Source organism: Podarcis filfolensis, assembly GCF_964270895.1.
Source record: "Podarcis filfolensis genome assembly, chromosome: 6".
NCBI classification, from domain to species: domain Eukaryota; kingdom Metazoa; phylum Chordata; class Lepidosauria; order Squamata; family Lacertidae; genus Podarcis; species Podarcis filfolensis.
The window spans coordinates 89,000,188-89,019,054 of NC_139609.1; the positions used below are offsets into that span (position 1 = coordinate 89,000,188).

At 42.8% G+C, this 18,867-nt stretch overlaps 1 protein-coding gene across 2 annotated transcripts; it reads left to right on the forward strand.

Moving 5' to 3' along the window:
- Window positions 1-287: 287 nt before the first annotated feature.
- On the forward strand, window positions 288-18,195 carry MTG2 (mitochondrial ribosome associated GTPase 2). 2 transcript variants are annotated; one of them, XM_083618986.1, is made up of 7 exons: window positions 288-410; window positions 3,057-3,236; window positions 6,967-7,114; window positions 11,314-11,429; window positions 14,531-14,749; window positions 15,549-15,687; window positions 17,457-18,195. In XM_083618986.1, exons 2-7 carry the CDS (start codon window positions 3,063-3,065, stop codon window positions 17,849-17,851), a joined length of 1,191 nt encoding a protein of 396 aa, XP_083475112.1. In that variant the 5' UTR covers window positions 288-410; window positions 3,057-3,062; the 3' UTR covers window positions 17,852-18,195. The 2 variants fall into 2 exon arrangements, with proteins under 2 accessions (XP_083475112.1, XP_083475113.1); XM_083618987.1 differs by lacking the exon at window positions 288-410 and adding an exon at window positions 2,110-2,514.
- The last annotated feature ends 672 nt before the right edge of the window (window positions 18,196-18,867 follow it).

Consider the following 18,867-nt stretch of genomic DNA (forward strand, 5'->3'; position numbering starts at 1 on the left):
TTCAACTTCGGCTTCTCCCGCCTCTATCGCCACATCAGCCAATCACAACCCTCCCAAGAACCCTTCCCACCAATCCCGTTCGATAACGTCTGCGGTGAGTAAAAGGAGGGGGAGGGGGAGTGAAGCGGCGCTACGCAACGTTTGAACCGCCAGCCCCGGCAGGTGCGCAGGCGCACATGCAACCCTGCGGCCGCCGCTTCCAGCGCCTAGCAGGCACTAGAACTGCGCGACTGGTGCTTGGCGCGAGGCAGCGAAAGGGGTGGCTGACGTCTTTGCTGCCCCGACCCGCCCTCGCCACTGCTTTCTCTTTCCGCGCCCGCGGCGCGGGGCTGTGACGTCAGGCCTGTGATGCTGAACCCGCGGATGGGCAAAGCCTGTCAGAAAATGGCGGAGCTAGGATAAATCTTGGGGTGGGTGAGACTTTTTTTTTTTATTTACGCGTATGTCGTTTCTTCTTCTTTTACAAACAAACCTTACCAAAAAAAAAAAAAAACCTGGGTGCCTAAAAACGAGAAGAAACCACGATAAAATCATTGTGTGTGAGATGGATATATATATCTCATTCATATATATATATATATGAATATATATATATGTATATATATATATATATATATATATATGAATGAATATATATAGAGGGCGGAGAAGTGGGGAGCGAGATGCGCTGCTTGTGTGTCAATGAGAAAGATGGTTGAGCTGAGGGGGGCCGGCCTTCTGTGGAAAACAAGAAAAAATCCATGTTAGCCTCAGAAAATGTGCTGGGCAGGCTGGGGGAGCTGCTGCTGCAGTATGTATTTATTTTAAATTAAATTTATTTATTTCTTTAATGTTAAGAAAAGAAAAGAAAAGAAACCAATACCCCAGAGTGGTTACAAAAAGATTAAACAAACAAACATAAGATCGAGAAAGATTCACAATGCTCTTTTAAAGACACGCAGAAGTTAAAAATGCCAAATCAGGTGATAATGACCTCAGCTCTCTTTAAGCATCCAGGTAGGCTTGTCTAAACAGAAGAACGCACCGAAAAAGAGTGCAGTTGTTGATTTGATTCCGATAGTGCAGGGTGTCCCAAAGTGCAGGTGCTCCCACACAGAATGATCCTGAGCTTTTAACGCAGATGTGCTGTGGACGTTGTGTGGCGGCTGCTGTAAGTGTCAATTCCGATGTGATCGAAGCAGCCAAGTGGGCGCATGTAGGGTAAGGCAATATCGTAGCTACACTGGTCCCAAGTTGTTACGGGCTTTGTATGCTAATAGCAGCCCCTTGGACCTGGCCCAGTAGCAAATCGGCAACCAGTGCAGGTTTCTGACCACAGGTGACAAGGCCTCACTTTCGCCAGCAATTGTGCCACTGAATTCTGCACTAATTGCAGCTTCCAGATCATGCACAAGGGAAGCTCCACACAGAGCGCATTGCAGTAATCCAGTTTTGAAGCAGCCAGTGCATTAACTACTGTGGCTAGGCTTTAGTCCCAAGACTTGTTGCTGTTTAATCCGCTTAATGCCATAAAAGGCTTCTAAGCGGTTTACAAGTGTGCATTAAATCCATAATTAAAACACACAATAAAAATAGGCGTGTGCTGTGTTTATCATTCTGGTTAGTAGTCTCAGACACTCCTATCCCACCAGGATGGCTAAAAGTGCAGTCCTGCATGTGTTTACTCAGAAATAATCTCCCGCTGTGTTCAGTTGGGCTTGCTATTGGCTAAGTCACTATAGGTTGGCAGCCTAACTTGTTTTTTTCATTCTACTGGTCCTTGTCATGTTATGTGGCTGTTCACAACACAAAACATTGTGCGGTAACTGTGCTGAAGCCAATCAAGCCTGGGTATGGTCAGCACTTGCGAAAGGTGACCATCTGAGAACTCCATGTCTTGGGTTTTGTGCTGGAAGAAAAAGGAAGATATAAATGTGCTAAATGCACTAACTATAATAATAATAATAACAACAATGATAATAGTAATACAGTAATAATAATTTTATTATTTATACCTCGCCCATCTGGCTGGGTTTTCCCAGGCACTCTAGGCGGCTTATAGCATATATGAAAACATAGTAAAACACCAAACAATCTGGTGATGAAGCAACCTGGTGCTCTTGCTAGTGTACTTGCACTGTGGTAAACTGTCTTCTGCCTATAAGCAACAACAGTGCACATACTGGGAAGCTGGTGCATTGTGTCTGCACACTGCAGTCCATTGCACCCTCCTAGTATCACTGTCATGCCATTCTGTTGGAGTGCTTGTTTTGCCCTTGCTTCGAAAGTGTCCCTAAGATCTCTTACGCATGCCCACGGGACTGAGTGATAGTTATTTTCTTATATCAGAGAAGGTAACTGAATACAGTTAGACTGTACTACTGAACTGTAGAATTGGAAGGGACCACAAGGATCATTTAGTTCAACTACCTGCCGTGCAGGAATCTCAAGGAAAGCATTTATGACAGATGGCCAACCAACCTCATCTTAAAAACCTCCAAGGAAAGAGAGGGATTAACCTGCTTCCTATCACTGGTGAGCCTGCCAACTGAATCAAGCCTACCCCTTCATCTGAATTGTTGGATTCTGGGTTCTGATTCTTAATTGTGCTTAAGTGTGACAGAATGTTGGAGACTTGATTTTATATTGTAAAAGTTAAAATAACCATACAGTTGTGCTATCACTTAACAAAGTTTGACTGCATTCGTTCCATATTCTCAACATGCCAGCTTGATTCTGCAAATGTGCAAGTGGGATGCGCAAGGATAAGTGTTTGGATGAATGAGGTACCTTTATTATCTACAAAGAATAGCAGGACTGATCTGGGGGAGTTCTGCAATAACAAAAGTGTTTGTGAGAATGCTCTTGTGAGGGCAGCAATTCATCAGAGTTAAGTGTACTTGATTTTCCAGCCCTTTCACAACCACTGCAACTCAGAAGTGGAAGCAGCTGTGCATAATTGGTCTTTTCAAGAAGGAATTTGTGTTCAGTTTTGATACATTGGCACTTCTTGTTTTCTCAATGTTTGCTCTTTAGTATGTCTTGATCTCGGCAGCACTGTTTTTCTCCCTTGATAGGCAAATATGCGACAAATACCCATCAGAGCTTGGTTGGAAAGCCAATGGAGAGTGACACATTCACTCATACAGAGTTACTTACTTCAGAAAAGCTGGCACAGGAATCTTAGCGCAACGTGCACAAGGTGTTCCAAGTCTCGGCAGCGGGGACATAAAAGAGACCTTTCAGAAAAGAAGCTGGTAAAGTCTTGAAAAATATTCAGTTTAGCTGCAAATTAAATTTAGTGGTACTGCAATATATTTCTTGTCTTCTCTTACTTGCTTTTGGAGTTCCCTGACTTCCACTTTCCTATAACACATTGATTTAAAAGCCTTTGTAAATTTAAGACATAATACAAAAACAGAAAACATTAAGCTAAACATTTATTAGTAAGCATTTGGTAAGAACTCTGGCATTTTTATTTCTTACATCCTTTTCATGTGAAGATTACAGGATGATAAGGCAGAAATACTGTTTGAAAGCCCTTAGCAATGTCTACTTTGTTTCTTTAAATTGTGTTACAACAGAAATTTTGCATGCAAGTGTTTTTAGGATGCAGACATCCTGACTTACATGATCATAGAAGTACAGTGGTACCTCAAGTTAGGTACTTAATTCGTTCCGGAGGTCTGTTCTTAACCTGAAACTGTTCTTAACCTGAAGCACCACTTTAGCTAATGGGGCCTCCTGTTGCTGCCGTGCTGCCGGAGCCCAATTTCTGTTCTCATCCTGAAGCAAAGTTCTTAACCTGAAGCACTATTTCTGGGTTAGTGGAATCTGTAACCTGAAGCGTATGTAGCCTGAGGTACCACTGTAATCCTATAAACAGGTTGAAAAAGGCTGCAATCTTTACTTCTCTAAGAAAAGATATGTAGGAATGAACTGTATGTTATCTTTGTTTATTTACTAAATTTCCATTTCCCCACTCCCATTCTCCCAGGAGTACCAGACACCATACGTAGTTTCTCCCTGCTACCCCTTCCTTCTTATCCTGACAGCCATCTTATAGAGAGTTTAGGATGGGAGGTGGTAGACAGCCAGCTGGTTACAAGGCTGAGCAGGATTTGATGAACCAATCTCTCTCCATTCCAAGTTCAGTGCTCTGTTTACTGTATCATACTTGCTCTTGTGCATACATGTAAGAATAAGGGGTCTCAATGTCACTTCATTATTTGGCTTTTAGTGGGGCTGCAAAATGGCTCCGAAGCCTCTTGTTAGTTAGAATTCAGCTGCAAGATTTTTGACAATTGTAGATAGTTGGGGCCATAGTTCACTGACCTTAACAAAAATGCTTCTTTTATCAAATGACTAATAATAAGCTAAGTTGTGTGTTCATATCTTGTTAATTCTGTTTGTTTCTGTACTGTGAGGTTGTGCATTAAGTACTTGTGTAAGATTTAGATTGTATTTGGCCTTAATTTCATATACAAATTTAACAACAACAACAACAACAACAACAACAATAGGAACTTCAGATTTACATGGCAAGTTTGTGTTAAAAATGCAGATGTGCCAGTCATTTTTTCTCTTCAAGTATATTTTTCAGTTGGATAGCCCTGGTGGATAATGGTGGATAGCCCTGCCCTGCACATCCTGCTTTTTGTGCATGAGCCCTTGGCCAAATCACAAGATAGTCTGTGCTCAGAACTGCATCTGTCAAGTACTGATCAGCTCACAAGCTGAAGATACGTTTGATAACTAAGGTTACTAGAGTACATATTGTGGCTATTTATCGTGAGATCACAAACTCATCTTGTGAAAAATATGGCTGCATAATCCTCTCTGTTGATGAAAGGGCTCTTTTGTTCAACTTAATTTGCAATGTGTTTGAGATTGCAAGCTTATAAATCCTGTTAGCAACAAACCACAGATAAAGGGCAACTATTGTGCTGCTTTTGAGTAATTTAAGGCAGCAGTTTGCTGTTTTAACCACTTGGTGATGCTATGTAAATTCAGAAAATGTTCTTTTCCTCAAATATTGTCACAACTTAAGCACACAGCTGGCCACCTGCATTTTGCCCAGGCACTCACCCTGCGTTATTTTCAATGTCCTGAACCTTTCTCTGCAGCATTTGCCTAACTGGCCATGTTTGTGGCAATCAGTTCCCTTCCAGCTGCTTGTGCTTTAAAAAACAATCTATAATTCTTTGGTGTTATCACAAGACTTAAGATATTACCAGTAATTCTGTACTGATTTATAGAGTATACTTTTAAAAAACTCACAGGGAACATAGCGATTACTTGGCTATATTACAGCAAGAAGAGTTAAAAAGTGAAATAAAAAAAGAATTGTAACTGCTGGGCCAGTGAGATTGCTGCTGGGATAGCTACAGCTTTTCTCCTCCACGAAAGGGAAAATGCTAGATAAATATGTCCTTTGAATGCTGAATGCTGTTTTTACAGCATACCTGGGTTGTGTTAGAGAGCACTAGAATAAATTAACTGTTTCCTCCCTCTGCCCTTTCTTGGTTCAGATACATTACTGTATTTTGAGCTCTGTAACCTCAGGGAGCACTTTCCACATCAACCTCTGTTGAGGAAGCTTTTCATGTCTGCCGTGGATCTCCAACCTATCATAGAGCATTTGGGGACATGTTCTGGATGCCTGCGCGGTTCAGGCAGGCCATTGGTCCAAACTTGTTGGGTCTTGTTGGCAGCACAAGAGTGCCCTTTTGAACATACCCACCTCTTCCTTGCAGCACTGCATTGGAGAGCAAGGTCCACTAACAGTGAGCAAGTTCTCTTTAAGGCAAACTTACCTGTCATTGTCTGTCCTTTCACAGAGGAGCCCCTGATAAGTCTTCAAGGGTCCCTGAACAAACTGAATGCTGCTGCCTTGGAATAAATTAGATAACAGTGAAGCACTTTGTATCCCGATAAGAGGCACTGTATGAGAAGGAGGACTGCCTGCTGTATTTGCTCCTCGCTTCTGATCATAAGCTGAAAAAGAATACCCTTGAGAAATGGGGACTGAGTGCAACTAGGAGTATAGGAAGCTGCCTTCTATCAAGTCAGAGCATTTGTTCATCTCTTTTGGTATTCTTTCTTCAATGACTGGCCCAACTTAGAGATGCCAGGAACTGGACCGGGGTTTTTTTGCATGCAAAGCCCTGAGCTTATAGACCTTCCCACTTTACTTGGAATGAAAATGAAGAAGGGGCCAGGTGTATTTCCCTGTAAAGTGTCTTGAATAATAAAATACCCAATCCTTCATATGGCTTCTCATTCAGCAGGAGAAACCAGGGCAGTACCATCAGGGTTTGTTAGAGTGCATAAGGAGAGCTGCAGGAGGGAAAGTCCTAGCTATTTAGGACTTTAAAGGTGAAAATGAGGAATTTGAATGAAAAGAAATGTATGACCAGTTAAAACAACAGCGGAACCTGCTGTGGCTGGACAGTGCCAAACATTCTGGCAATGGCATTTTGAACCAATTGAATCAGTGCTTTTCAAGAGCTACTTCATGGAAAACATAATATACTAGTACGGAAAATCTGCCCCCTTTTCCTTCATTGGTCACTATACGAAATAGATGCATAATTGCTTGTTGGCCATACTAGTGCCTTTGCAATAATTGCCCAGAACACTGGAATGTGGAATCAAGTTTCCTTTTTTCTGAAGAACTGATAGAATTCTGAGAAATGTCGAAAACATCCAAGGGATGGATCAGTCCTCCAGAATATACCTATCCCAGTCTGTGGCCTTGAGTATAAGAATTTTTGCTAGGTAATAAATGCCAGATAAATTTATCTGGCCAGTACCTTAAATGCAATATGCATGTCTCTCTCTCTTATCAAATGGAAATTTAATTCCTAGTAGACTTTAAATGCCTCTCGCTTATCAAATGGAAATTTAATTCCTAGTAGGCTTAGAATTGAAAATTTCTTAAATGTCCTGATTTGCTTTTCTGAATAGTGTTTCTCCCTATTTCAGACCCGATACTTTGTAGATCATCGAAGGGTATATGTGGTAGGAGGCAAAGGAGGTGATGGTATCAGCTGTTTCCACAGTGAACCTAGAAAAATATATGGAGGTCCTGATGGTGGAGATGGAGGAGATGGGGGAGACATTATACTGAAAGGTAAGAGATAATATCTCTTGCACACATCTTGATACATTGGTTTATTTTGTTTCTAGACTGCGCTTCAACCAAAGTTCTTTGGGCAGTTTACAAAAATCAATAAAATAATTAAAATATAATGCAATACATAAAATAATTTCAATGCAAGTAATGTAAAACTCAAAATCCAACATAATGTTTTACATTTAACAAAAAGCAGTATATAACTGGACCAGCCTGAAATTAATCTAAAAATAGTTTTCCAAAAACGAGAAAGCATTTTATGCATAGCTCAGCTTATTTGGGATGAATCACTGTAAAGAAGAGAGGATCCAGCTAGTTGACAACTTGACATGAATTATGTGCATATGCCGTAGAGATACTAGAAGGTTCACTCTGTGCAAATAATAGAAAGCACATCTCTCTGACCTTGCTTTTATGCATGAAAGTCGATACCATTTTCCCTCTTGAAGCCAAAGGCTACCATAATAATACACTTATATAACACACTTATAATATACTTATGGATTGTGCTTCAGCATTGTGGTGATGAGAGTGGCATAATGACCTAAGTGGAATAGAAAAACCTTATTGAGAGTGCTTACCAAAGGTGCTTAGAAACAGCCTTGAAACTGCATAGTAGCACCTGTGTTCCACAAGGCAGAAATTCTCTGAAAGAAGAGGCAGCCCCTATACTGGTGGATGCCCAGAATAAACATGGGCAGATTAATTGCTTGCGCCTAGTGGTGTTCCATTAAATTGTAGACTTGGAAGGGTTCCCAAGGATCATCCAGTCCAACCCGCTGCAGTGCAGGCATCATAACTTAAGCATCCATGATAGATGGCTATCCAACCTCTGCTTAATAAACCTCCAGTGAAGGAGAGCTCACCACCTTCCAAGGGAGTCTGTTCCACTGTCAAACAGCTCTTGCTGTCAGAAAGTTCTTCCTAATGTTTAGCTGGAATCTCCTTTCTTGTAACTTGAATTGTCTAAAGGGGGCACTTCTATGCTATATATAAGTTGCATAGAAGTTGCATAGAAATTTACAGACACACAGACTTGCTGCATAAAAGTATCTTCCATCTATGGGATTCATAATGTATAAATCAGTCCAGCCTCCACCAGAATCTAAGTGTGTGTGTGCTTATGCTCCATTGATCGGAATGGTGCTTAAACAGATTAAACTTTGATTGGATTGCTCAAGTATTGCACACCGAAGTCATCCTGGGAGTTCTGCCCTAATGCAGCTCAGTTCTATGCATTCCTGCACTTGAGTAGGCTTCACTGTGTTCACTGGGGCTTGCAGCCATCTAAGTGTGCATATGATTGCATTCTTTTCCAAGCTTGCTGCTGAATTTTCAAACTCCTATACCCACAGCATGCCTAGACTAAGCTGTCAGTGGCTACATGGGCACAGTGCTGGTTGTGTAATGCTTTTGCTCATTTGACAAGCTCTACATTAGGTGATAGCGCAATTCCTGTATATTTCCTTCTCAGTAATTGTGCTGAAATTTCAGCTTTGAAAAGGCAATTGCAATACAATGAAAAGTAAACTATTTTAGATTGAACATGCTCTCTTCCACGTGAAGAGCCATTCTTCACAAACACGTAGCTTGAACCTCTTTACCAAATGCATCAGTAGCTGTAAAATGTTTGGTGGTTATTTTGTGGCACTGGGGTTTTTGTATCTTAACTTGCATTCCAGAAACTTTCTTAAGCGCCTTATATACTAAGTGCATGGTAATCACAGTTCCATCTTTTGCAAAGTACTGTCTTAAGCAGCTTAGCTGCAGTAATAATAATTATTATTATTTGAGCACCTAAAAAACTAGGTGTGGTATTGAGTACAAACAGAAACAGGTCTGTGCCTAAATTGCTTGTTTTCTCATACAGTATAGACAAAAAAGACACATAATTGAAACTAGAGGAAGAGAAGGAGAATGTAAAAATGTAAACCATAATAACTCTGTTATAGCTTTAATCTGTGAGCCATATTTAAATAAGGAAATAAGAATGACTTAACCAGCTATAGGCTGGCAATGAATTCCATTAAAAGAAGCAAAAAGAGGAATGAGCAGAAAGGTGCAAAGCAGAAGGAAATGTATGAGACTTATCAAAGAAGAGAACACAAATGATCAAGAGGACACAAATAATCAAGAAGATGTATTGGAGAAAAAGGTGGGAGGGCGGAACAAAGAACACAAATTTTGATCCAAAGATCCTGTAAGTCAAGCAGAATTTGCTTGTGCTCACGAGGGTTTGTTCATTTCACTCATTCTTCTGACCCTCAAGAGCGGGGATGGGAAATTTACTGTCTTCCAAGTGTTTCTGTACTACAACTACAACTTCCATCATCCCTAACCACTGGCCGTGCTGGCTGGGATTGATGGGAACTGGACTCCAGCAACATTTTGGAGAACCAGAGGTTCTTTATCCCTCTTCTAGAGCCAGGATCAAGGCAGCTCACAGATATTTACTGCACTTAGAAGTGCCTTCTACTTGAATGGTGGGATCATTTGATCCAAGATGCTACCTGAAATTTAGCATAATATGGTAACATTACCACCATAAAGTAATCCAAAGAAAAGGAACATGATGCCTGTGTTTTATACTGTAAACCACCCTGTGAGCTTTGGATGAAGGGTGCTATATAAGTATAATAAATAATAATAATATATTTGTATGCGGTGGGGGGGGGGAATGCAAGAAAAAAAGCCGAACTTGGGTGGCAGAATTCAAGATAGGCAAGGATGCTTAAAATGGGAATAGAGAATTACAATAATCTAAGCTAGCCAAAATAAGATACAGTGGTGCCCCGCAAGACGAACGCCTCGCAAGACGAAAAACCCGCTAGACGAAAGGGTTTTCCGTTTTTCGATGCGCTTCGCAAGACGAATTTCCCTATGGGCTTCCTTCGCAAGACGAAAGCCCATAGGGAAATCTCCAGGACAGCGGGGAAGCGCAGCGCGTCTTCCCCACTGTCCTCGGACCTCCTCCGAAGGCTGGCGGTGGGGCGTAGAGACCTCCTCCCGCCGCCAGCCTTCGGAAGGCTCCTCCGAAGGCTGGCGGCGGGAGGAGGTTTCTCCGCCCCACCGCCAGCCTTCGGAAGGCTGCTCCGAAGGCTGGCGGCGGGAGGAGGTCTCTCCGCCCCACCAGCAGCCTTCGGAGGAGCCTTCCGAAGGCTGGCGGCGGGAGGAGGTCTCTACGCCCCACCGCCAGCCTTTGGAAGGCTGCTCCGAAGGCTGGCGGTGGGAGGAGGTCTCTCCGCCCCACCGGCAGCCTTTGGAAGGCTGCTCCGAAGGCTGGCGGCGGGAGGAGCTCTCTCCGCCCCACCGCCAGCCTTCGGAAGGCTCCTCCGAAGGCTGGCGGTGGGGCGGAGAGACCTTCTCCCCGCGCCAGCCTTCGGATGGCTGTCCTGAAGACTTGCGGTGGGAGGAGGGTTTTCCTTCCCACCGCCAACATTCAGAATGCTGTTCTGAATGTTGGCGGTGGGGAGGAAAAACCCTCCTCCCACCGCAAGCCCCGGGAACAGAGGAGAAGCGCTGCGCGCCTTCCCCTCTGTTCCCGGACCTGTCCTGAAGGCTTGCGGTGGGGAGAAAAGCCCTTCTCCGCACCGCCAGCCTGGCAAGCGGTCTCCATAGGAACTCATTAATTGATTTTCAATGCATTCCTATGGGAAACCGTGCTTCGCAAGACGAAAAACTCGCAAGAAGAAAAAACTTGCGGAACGAATTAATTTCATCTTGCGAGGCACCACTGTAATGAACCAAAGTGTGCTTATCGTCGACAGAATGGATTAATGAATTTTGGCAGTTTTTAACTACTGAAAACAAAGTGTGTAGAACAAGGTGTGAAACAATTTTTATTTTTTTATTTTTTGGCATTTTTCAAGTTGTCTTCCTAAGATCATTGAAATATTTTGGTTTGGTGATCACAAGCGAAGTTACCTTCTGAAAGACATTGCTTTCAAAAACATTTTAATGTACATTAATACGCTGTTAGCATTCTAATATGGTTTAGGCAGGCGAGCAGTAAGAACACCTGATCACTCCTAGTATTGCTTTGTTCCAGTGTCCTCTGCTGGGTAGAGCAGACACAACATTCTCTGACATTAAGGATGTGTCCTCATCTTGGAATTATTTGATTTGCATATGCAGACAAGGAAATTTATCTAATAGGAGTACTGTACACTTCAAACATTTTGAATCTTGCTTTACAGTGGATAAGCAAGTCAGATCCTTGGCTTCTCTTCTCTCACTCTATCGAGGTTTCAATGGAGTAAATGGAGGGAGCAAAAACTGTTATGGAGCTACTGGTAAAACTATCTATGTTAAGGTAAGCAGCTAATATTTTAATTTTAAGTTTTATAGAATCATAGAATCATAGAGTTGGAAGAGACCACAAGGGCCATCGAGTCCAACCCCCTGCCAAGAAGGAAACGCCATCAGAGCACTCCTGACATATGGTTGTCAAGCCTCTGCTTAAAGACCTCCAAAGAAGGAGACTCCACCACACTCCTTGCCAGCAAATTCCACTGTCGAACAGCTCTTACTGTCAGGAAGTTCTTCCTAATGTTTAGGTGGAATCTTCTTTCTTGTAGTTTGGAACCATTGCTCCGTGTCCGCTTCTCTGGAGCAGCAGAAAACAACCTTTCTCCCTCCTCTATGTGACATCCTTTTATATATTTGAACATGGCTATCATATCACCCCTTAACCTCCTCTTCTCCAGGCTAAACATGCCTAGCTCCCTTAGCCATTCCTCATAAGGCATCGTTTCCAGGCCTTTGACCATTTTGGTTGCCCTCCTCTGGACACGTTCCAGTTTGTCAGTGTCCTTCTTGAACTGTGGTGCCCAGAACTGGACACAGTACTCCAGGTGAGGTCTGACCAGAGCAGAATACAGTGGCACTATTACTTCCCTTGATCTAGATGCTATACTCCTATTGATGGAGCCCAGAATTGCATTGGCTTTTTTAGCTGCCGCGTCACACTGTTGGCTCATGTCAAGTTTGTGGTCAACCAAGACTCGTAGATCCTTTTCACATTTACTGCTCTCAAGCCAGGTGTCACCCATCTTGTATTTGTGCCTCTCATTTTTTTTGCCCAAGTGCAATACTTTACATTTCTCCCTGTTAAAATTCATCTTGTTTGTTTTGGCCCAGTTCTCTAATCTGTCAATGTCATTTTGAAGTGTGATCCTGTCCTCTGGGGTGTTAGCCACCCCTCCCAGTTTGGTGTCATCTGCAAATTTGATCAGGATGCCCTTGAGTCCATCATCCAAGTCATTGATAAAGATGTTGAATAAGACCGGGCCCAAGACAGAACCCTGTGGCACCCCACTAGTCACTCTTCTCCAGGATGAAGAGGAACCATTGATGAGCACCCTTTGGGTTCGGTCAGTCAGCCAGTTACAAATCCACTGAGTGGTAGCATAGTCAAGACCGCATTTTACCAGCTTCTTTACAAGAATATCATGGGGCACCTTGTCAAATGCCTTGCTGAAATCAAGGTAGGCTACATCCACTGTGTTCCCTTCATCTACCAGGCTTGTAATTCTGTCAAAAAATGAGATCAGGTTAGTCTGACATGACTTATTTTTCAGAAATCCATGCTGACTATTGGTGATCATAGCATTCCTTTCTAGGTGCTCACAGACTGTTTGCTTAATGATCTGCTCCAGAATCTTCCCTGGTATTGATGTCAGACTGACTGGGCGGTAATTATTTGGGTCCTCTCTTTTCCCCTTTTTGAAAATAGGGACAACATTTGCCCTCCTCCAGTCTGCCGGGACTTCGCCTGTTCTCCAGGAATTCTCAAAGATGACTGCCAGTGGTTCTGAGATCACATCTGCCAGTTCTTTTAATACTCTTGGATGCAGTTCATCTGGCCCTGGAGACTTGAATACATCTAAACTAGCCAAGTATTCTTGTACTATCTCCTTAGTTATTCTGGGCTGTGTTTCCTCTGCTGAATCATTTGCTCCAAATTCTTCAGGTCGGACATTGTTTTCTTTATTGGAGAAGACTGAGGCAAAGAAGGCATTGAGGAGTTCAGCCCTTTCTGTGTCCCCTGTTTGCATTTCACCATCTTCTCCTCTGAGTGACGCCACTGTTTCTTTGTTCTTCCTTTTGCTACGAACATACCCATAAAAGCCTTTTTTGTTGCTTTTAACCTCTCTAGCAAGCCTGAGTTCATTCTGTGCTTTAGCTTTTCTGACTTTGTGTCTACACGTGCTGGCTATTTGTTTGAATTCCTCTTTGGTGGTTTCCCCTCTTTTCCATTTTTTGTACACATCCTTTTTTAATCTTAACTCAGTTAAAAGTTCTTTAGATAGCCACCCTGGCTTCTTTAGGCACCTTCCATGTTTCCGTCTCATTGGTATTGCCTGAAGTTGTGCTTTTACTATCTCCCTCTTAACAAACTCCCAACCATCATGAACTCCCTTTCCTTTTAGTATTACTGTCCATGGGATCTCATCCAGCACTTCCCTAAGTTTTATGAAGTCGGCTTTCTTAAAGTCAAGAAATTGAGTCCTAGTATGCTTGGCTGCTCCTTTCCGCTGTATAGTAAACTTCAGAAGAGCATGATCACTCACACCTAATGATCCTTCCACTTCTACCCCACTAACCAGGTCATCAACATTGGTTAGGACCAGATCTAAAATGGCTGTTCCTCTTGTTGCTTCTCCCACTTTCTGGACAATGAAGTTGTCTGCAAGGCCAGTGAGGAATCTGTTTGACCTTATGCTCTTGGCTGAGTTTGACATCCAACAAATATCCGGATAATTGAAGTCTCCCATTACTACTATCTCCCTTCCTTTTGCATGCTTGGCCATCTGTTCCAGGAAGGCATCATCTATGTCCTCCGTTTGGCTTGGGGATCTATAGTAAACTCCCACAGTGAGGTCACTGTTATTCTTCTCTCCCTTAATTTTGACCCAAATGCTCTCACTTTGGCTTTGAGGTTCTAAATCTTGGATCTCTTCACAGGTATACACATCCCTGACATATAACGCCACTCCTCCTCCTTTCTTGTCTGGTCTGTTTCTCTGAAATAGATTGTATCCCTCCATTATTACATTCCAATCGTGGGACTTATCCCACCAGGTTTCAGTGATGCCTATTATGTCATATTTAGTTTGCTGTACCAAGAGCTCAAGCTCATCTTGTTTATTTCCCATGCTTTGCGCATTAGTGTTTAGACATTTCATTTTTTTAAAAAAGTAATTGTCTTTGTTTGCTGCCCCATAACACAACTTACTTCTCTAATTTTCAGCCTTTTAAACGCTTACAGGCATACTTCATCCATGTGAGAGAGTTCAGAGGGCTTCCTGGGACTATTTGGATCTCTGCTTGCACTCAGGCATAAGCAAATTGCAGCGCATTGCAAATGGTCATCTTTGCTTTGCTTTGCTTAACTTTCTTTTTACTTTCAAGGTTCCCATTGGTACGGTGGTTAAAGAGGACTGTACAATTGTGGCTGATCTCAACCATCATGGTGAGGAGTATGTTGCAGCCTATGGTGGAGCTGGAGGGAAAGGCAACCGTTTCTTTCTGGCCAATGACAATCGAGCGCCAACAACTGCTACTAAGGGTGAACCAGGTCAAGAAAAAATTCTCCATTTGGAGCTTAAAACCATGGCCCATGCAGGGATGGTGAGTCTGCCTTTTTTCGGTAGAACATTTGACTCTGGAGGAACAAACCTTCATTGTTTAGTTAGAAATAGCTCCATAATGTGGAGGGATGCGGGTGGCGCTGTGGTCTAAACCACTGAGCCTCTTGGGCTTGCCAGTCTGAAGGCTGGCGGCTCAAATCCCCACGACGGGGTGAGCTCCCATTGCTCTGTTCCAGCTCCTAGCAGTTTGAAAGCACGCCAGTGCAAGTAGATAAATAGGTTCCACTGCGGCGTGATGGTAAACGGTGTTTCAGTGCACTCTGGTTTCCGTCACGGTGTTCTGTTGTGCCAGAAGCGGTTTAGTCATGCTGGCCACATGACCCGGAAAGCTGTCTGTGAACAAATGCCTGCTCCCTCAGCCTCAAAGCGAGATGAGTGCCACAACCCCATAGTCACCTTTGACTGGACTTAACTGTCCAGGGGTCCTTTACCTTTTTTTAAAATACCTTTACCCATAATGTGGAGTGAGGGAGATATTACTTTAAAAATGTAGTTCTTTGATTTGTACTGGTGTGTGTGTATGTGCTTTCCTGATTGGATCTCTTGACTTGGAGGCTGATGATGTTCACGGTAGCAACAACTGGAAAACTTGGGCTCTAGCCGTTATGAACAACACGTATCATGGAGAAGCATGTGGGTGCAGCATTTTCACAAACCCCGTCTATGCGCACCTATGTATTAAAATGCAGTGTTCTAGCTTCAGCCAAACAGTGACGTGTCTGAACAGTGTGGCTAGAGACCTGCCTTCTAAATAACCCAGATTGGGCTCTTTATTCCAGGTAGGATTCCCTAACGCTGGGAAGTCTTCGCTGTTGCGAGCCATCTCCAATGCAAAACCAGCAGTGGCTTCTTACCCATTCACAACCTTAAATCCACATGTAGGCATTGTTCACTATGAAAACTATGAGCAAGTTGCAGGTATGTTTTTATAAGACTTCATTTCAAGTGCTTAATATTTTTATTGAGCTTCCATCGCATTTCCTCTTGAAAGAGCGAAAAGAAAATTGTGTATCATAGTCACATGGTGTATATTATATTGTCAGCTGGTTTGTGATCTTCGGATGTCGGGCGGTAGAACAAATACCCCATACTTCTTTTGCCAGTCCTGTGCTTACTGTGATAGCTCGCCTAAATACAAAATCACAGCCTCACTTAAAACAATTATTAAAAGAAAACAAGGTAAGAACAGAGCTAATCATAGCACAGCTAAGAGACTTGGCAACATTAAGATACTTGCCTCCTGTTTGGTAATAAATATATTAGTCCCGCAATATTTGTGGGGTGACTCTAGTCTACAGGCTAAACAACAGGGGTTCAAATTATTATTATTTATTTGGCTCATGAAGCTGTTTTGCCCAAATCATGCCATTGGAGTCAGGAACCTTGAAGTACTTTCCTGATTGGGCATTGGCAAGGGAAAGCAGGCTGAGGCTTTACAGCCCATCAGCATGATGAATTGGGTGTGCAAGGGAATTACCTGTGGAAAACCTCTGCATATGCCTGAAGATTTAAAAAAGAGTGGGGAAGGGGGAGTTGGTAGCAAGGATAAATAGATGCTGTCTACCAAGCTAACCCCAGTATCTGTGGACTCCTATCGGGTGGTATTAAAGCTAACCATTTTGGAAGAGGCAGTGCCTTGTGTCATCTCTAATTGGTCTGCTTTATTCACATAGAAACTACTGAATGGTGTTGCCGAGAACATTTTCTTTCAAATCCCCAAGCACAGAATGAGTATCTGCTTTGAGCAAGCATCCACTAATCCATTCTCCTAGGATGTGCCTTGGGCAGTTAGGGGCAGCGGCTTGTCAGCCACCTCCAACAAGCTCTCACAAATGCTGCATTTTCTCTGCTGTCTCTGATCTTATCCAAACCCCAGCATGAATAAAGCAAAGCGATGCTTCCCTGGCAAGCCCTCTAGGCTTGCAAAGCAGTTTGGAAAAGTAAGAAACAGCAGGGGAGACTCTTGGGGCTGTATCCAACAAAGGTGTCTTGTTAGTTCAAGTATGTCCTCCTGCTCAATGGAACTACCTCTCCCATTCCTCTCCAAGCACACAGTCACCCAACCTGCTGTGGAGGGTTGCAGTACCCCCAGAACATTTGGGGGACATGCATGGGGAGAGGAGAGGAAGTCCTGCTGCACAGGCAGATGTCCTTGCACTAATGGCATGGCTTGGTTATATATTGCTATTTCTTACCTCCTTCATACTGTAGCACAAACTAATTAAATCCCTACGTCTCTCCAAAACCCACTGCAAATGCTAGAGGATCTGAAAAGGGGTAAGAGTGAATAGGAAGCACACATAAATGCTGGCAGTGTTCTCGAAGCTACCAACACAAGTTTTACCAAACTGCGGGAGGTAGTGGAAGACAGGAGTGCCTGTTGTGCTCTGGTCCATGGAGTCACGAAGAGTTGGACATGACTAAATGACTAAACAGCAACAAGCCACACTGATATTTGTGGACCCCTGTAGTATGATGCTCAGGAGGAAATGTATAACAACTCTTTCTACTCCTGCCTGCTGGCTTCTTATTGCCATTCTGAATTTTCAGATGGAGTTCTTTGTGTGCTTGAATGATGCTGCTTTCTGGTTCTAGTCTTGCAGGCAAAATCTGACGTTTGTGTGACCATGCTCAAATGACCAGAATACTAATGATTGTTTTTGCTGGGTTCTGCTTTGTTTCCGTAGTTGCCGATGTCCCTGGGATAATAAAAGGGGCCCATCGAAACAGGGGGCTGGGCTTAGCCTTCCTGAGGCACATAGAACGTTGCCGCTTTCTTCTGTTTGTGTTAGATCTCTCGGTATCTGAGCCCTGGACTCAGCTGCAAGACTTAAAATATGAGCTAGAGCAGTATGAAGAAGGCTTGTCAAAGAGACCTCATGCCATCATTGGAAATAAGTTTGATCTTCCACAATCAAAGAGCAATTTGTCTCTCCTCAAGGAACGTGTGGAACAGAAAGTCATCCCGTTGTCTGCTTTGACAGGTGAAAACCTGGAGGAGTTGTTTTTGCACCTGAAAGAACTGTACGATGAGTATGTCAAAACAGAAGAAGCACAGAACCATGCACCCGTCAAGTGGTAGCTGGCCACAGGGACACTCTGGCCATATTTAGGTGGAAAGTGGGAGGAGTGAGTGCAAAATACTTTGCTTTCAGAATAAATCTCTGTCTCTCTGGAGCAGTTAACCATAGAGGATTCTCCCCACCTTCTCTAGAAGAATGATCCAAGATTGCAGAATCAGTGGATAACTCTGCTTCTAAAAAGATAAATATTGCCAAGCAAGATGAGTATTTTCCTTACATTAGAAATGTAAAGGGAAATAACCGTCTTATCTTCTGGGAATTTCTAGATAAAAATGTAAAAATTAGTTCCATGAGCCTGTGTGAAATAAATTTACATAAATAAATGTCTCTTGTGTAAAAGTAATTTTAAAACATGTTTTGTTTACTTCATGTATGTGCCTTCAACAGCTGCTGATGTCCCTGTTTTTAATAGCTTGAAATTCCAATTTGTGTCCTGGACTTAATTAAAACTTACCATAGTGGTGTTCATTTTGGTATCGATGCCTGAACTGGAATCCTTTGCTTTGCTTTGCTTTTCTCTCTGTAAGAAAAAATAAATAAAAATCAGTGTCTAATTTGCACCAGAGGAGAGAGAAACTAGTGTGGTCTTTGTTGCATGGTTTGTGCTTGCATAGTTAACTTAAAAGCTGAAAATGGCAGAGGAATGAAGGTGCTTGAACCATATTGGGACAGTGTTGTTCAGGGAGAAGCACCCTATAAACTTGATGGCAGCAGCGGGAGTTTGCTACCTATTGCAAAAAGTCTTGGGAAGAATTAGATTCCAGTCAGGACTCCAGCAGGGCAAAAATTTAAAGACCTCTTCCCCTGATGCCATAATCTGCATCCACCTTGGGCGTTTTCAACTATGCAAGAGTGAATTATGTGACAAATGCCATATCTAATTTAGCCCCCATGTTCTAATGAACAAAAGACATCTTTAGTGATGTGACTGCTTTTGTGATTCCATCATCCATATTCCATGAATAGAGGCATCCCTTCCCAACCAACCACTTAAAATGTTACCTTAAACAAAACA